This window comes from Otolemur garnettii, unplaced genomic scaffold (genome assembly GCF_000181295.1).
Source record: "Otolemur garnettii isolate 467f Iridium unplaced genomic scaffold, OtoGar3 scaffold00046, whole genome shotgun sequence".
NCBI classification, from domain to species: domain Eukaryota; kingdom Metazoa; phylum Chordata; class Mammalia; order Primates; family Galagidae; genus Otolemur; species Otolemur garnettii.
This window is the reverse complement of record NW_003852441.1, coordinates 12372347-12375221: the sequence shown is the minus strand read 5'-3', so window position 1 is coordinate 12375221 and position 2875 is coordinate 12372347. Positions and strand designations below refer to the sequence as shown.

The 2875-nt window shown below is 51.3% G+C and overlaps 1 protein-coding gene across 1 annotated transcript in view; it reads left to right on the top strand.

Moving 5' to 3' along the window:
• Positions 1 to 2564, top strand: part of BCL6B (B cell CLL/lymphoma 6B) — a 4876-nt gene extending 2312 nt beyond the window's left edge. Inside the window, exons 6-9 of the mRNA XM_003791184.2 lie at positions 1065 to 1220; positions 1300 to 1430; positions 1527 to 1664; positions 2047 to 2564. Coding sequence (XP_003791232.1) covers positions 1065 to 1220; positions 1300 to 1430; positions 1527 to 1664; positions 2047 to 2163 — 542 coding nt within the window. The 3' untranslated portion in view covers positions 2164 to 2564. The remainder of the gene's footprint in view (positions 1 to 1064; positions 1221 to 1299; positions 1431 to 1526; positions 1665 to 2046) is intronic.
• Positions 2565 to 2875: the final 311 nt, after the last annotated feature.

Below are 2875 nucleotides of genomic sequence, written 5' to 3'. Positions count from 1 at the left end.
TCTCCTGCCTCAGCCTCCCAAGTAGCTGGGACCACAAGCACTCGCCACAACACCAGCCTATTTTTTGGTTGCAGCCGTCATTGTTACTTGGAGGGCCTGGGCTGGATTTGAACCCATCACCTTAGGTGTATGTGGCTGGCACCTTAGCCACTTGAGCCACAGGCGCTGAGCCGTAAGATCCTCTTTCTCCTGGCTTTTCTCCTGTGGCTGCTTCAAGCCAGTTTGGGCCAAAAGACCTCAGGAGAGGCCCATTCCAATGGTTCCTAAACTTTACTGCAAAATAGAATCACCCAGGGAGTGCCTGCCCGTAGCTCAGTGGGTAGGGTGCCAGCCACATACACCAAGGTTGGCAGGTTCGAACACAGCCAGGGCCAGCTAAAACAACAATGACAACTGCAATTAAAAAAATAGCCAGGCCTTGTGGCAGGCGCCATAGTCCCAGCTACTTGGGAGGCTGAGGCAAGAGAATCACTTAAGCCCAAGAGTTTAAGGTTGCTATGAGCTGTGACACCACAGCACTCTACCTAGAGCAACAGCTTGAGACTCAGTCTCAAAAAATAAAATAAAAATTAGAATCACCCAGGAAGCTTTTAAAATTTCCATTGCCTAGGCCACACCCCACAGACAAAATGTCTGGACATGGTAACCAGACATCAATAATTCTTAAAGCTCCAAGGAGCTTCCAATGAGCAGCAAAGTTTGAAAATTTCTGGCCTATCTCCCTTTAGGGCTGAGTGGTCTGCCCAGGAATTGCCAGGGCCTCTCTGGCAGGCTGTTATCCAGAATGGTTCAAGATAGGAGGAGAAATGGAAATGTTCATCCACTAGCAGGGGCCTCCACCTACCACCGCCACTATTGAACAGGAGATTAGCTGAGTACTCGGGAAACAGCTGTGGAGTCAGATCTTGGCTCATCTTCTTTCTAGGCCTTGGGCAAGTCCAAGGAGCCCCAGAAGCCTTAAATGGTGAATTGGGGAAAAGAAGACCTACCACTGTGTGCTATGAGGATTCACTAGGAAGCCCTAGTAAGTAACTGTGGTTGTCATTACTCACTCCCCTTCCCAGGAAGTGAATTCTTCAGCTGCCAGAACTGTGAGGCTGTGGCAGGGTGCTCATCCGGACTGGACCTCCTGGCTGAGGACAAGCCCTACAAGTGTCAGCTCTGCCAGTCTGCCTTCCGATACAAGGGCAACCTGGCCAGCCACCGTACTGTGCACACAGGTAGGGGAGAAGAGGGCCCTGACCTTTGCTCCTACAGTTGTCCTTGGGCAAAGTTCCTGACTTCCCCTCCTGTCTCCAGGGGAAAAACCCTACCACTGCTCAGTCTGCGGCGCCCGTTTTAACCGGCCCGCTAACCTGAAAACGCACAGCCGCATCCATTCCGGTGAAAAGCCCTATAAGTGTGAAACTTGCGGCTCGCGCTTTGTACAGGTACGGAGGCAGCCTCTGAGCGGATTCAAAGGCAAATCTGCAAGAGGGTAGAGAGGGCCCTCCCAGAAGCGCGTCTGAAGTCTCCTCCCCTCCCAGGTTGCCCACCTGCGGGCTCACGTGCTGATCCACACTGGAGAGAAGCCCTATCCATGCCCCACCTGCGGGACTCGCTTCCGCCACCTACAGACACTCAAGAGCCACGTTCGCATCCACACGGGAGAGAAGCCTTACCACGTGGGTACCCGGCCCAAAGCCTTTGAATTACCTTCCCTTTACCTAGGGAGGGGCTCTGAGAGGAGCCGGTCTGGCTGCCCCTGGATCTCTTGGAAATGGCTGGTGGCCTGGAAGAGTATCAGTGAGTAAGGGGCGGAGACTGGGGATGTACAGGTATGGAAGTTATGCTCTGGGCTGGCACTGTTTTTCTGGAGAGGGGCTAATGGGAAAACCTCTGCTAAACAAGGTGAGCCCTAGCTCCTGGGCCTCCCCTGAGGATTAGGAGGACGTCGTCAGAGCCAAAGAGCTAATTATTGGTGGACAACTAAACAGTTCCCTCTTGCTCAACATCTAAAAGGTGGTTGTGTATAGAGAGGAAACTGACTGGGCTATCCTCCCACAGTGTGACCCCTGTGGTCTGCATTTCCGGCACAAGAGTCAACTGAGGCTGCATCTGCGCCAGAAACATGGAGCTGCTACCAACACCAAAGTGCACTACCACATTCTTGGGGGACCCTAGCTAAGCACTGGCCCAGACTCCATTCACTTCCTAGGGACCAGAAAAGCTGCAGGTTCAGGGGTGTGCAAGGTCACTCTGGCATTAGAAACTGCTGCCACCTTAATTTCTTACTGGGGAGAGCAGGGGTGGCAGATCCCAGCTAGATCTGCCTCTGTTTTGCTGGTCAAAACCTCTTCCCCACAATCCAGATTGTTTCTGAGGAGAGAGCTAGCCAGAGAATGGGGGAGGGGAGTGAATGGAGGCCTGGTTTCCTTAAGGGAACACCTGTCCACTCATGGCCACTATCAAATTCAGTTTATCTGTAAATATAATTTATTGACCTTTGGGTGGCACCAGGGCCTTCATTTTATTGCATTTCCCACTTCCCTCTTCCACTGGTAACCCAGAATACAGAAAGTGACTCACAGCTCTGCTGGCGGAGAATATTAGCACTTGGCTCTCTCCTTTGGCTTGAGTGTATATTATTATTGTTGTAATTTTTATCTTTAGAATTGTTTTTTCTCCTCTGCTTGTTGGCTTGTGTAAAATGGAGGAAGGGGTTCTCTGTGTCCTGTCTCTTCAATTCTAGGTCTGGAACCTTTATTTGTCCTAGGGCAGCTCTGGGAACTTGTTGGATTGTGGATTTGGGTCAGAAAGCCTCTCTGATATTCTGGATGTTGTAGGTTCTCCGGCACTCTAGAACTGGATGTAGACATTGCTTGCTTCTTCAAGG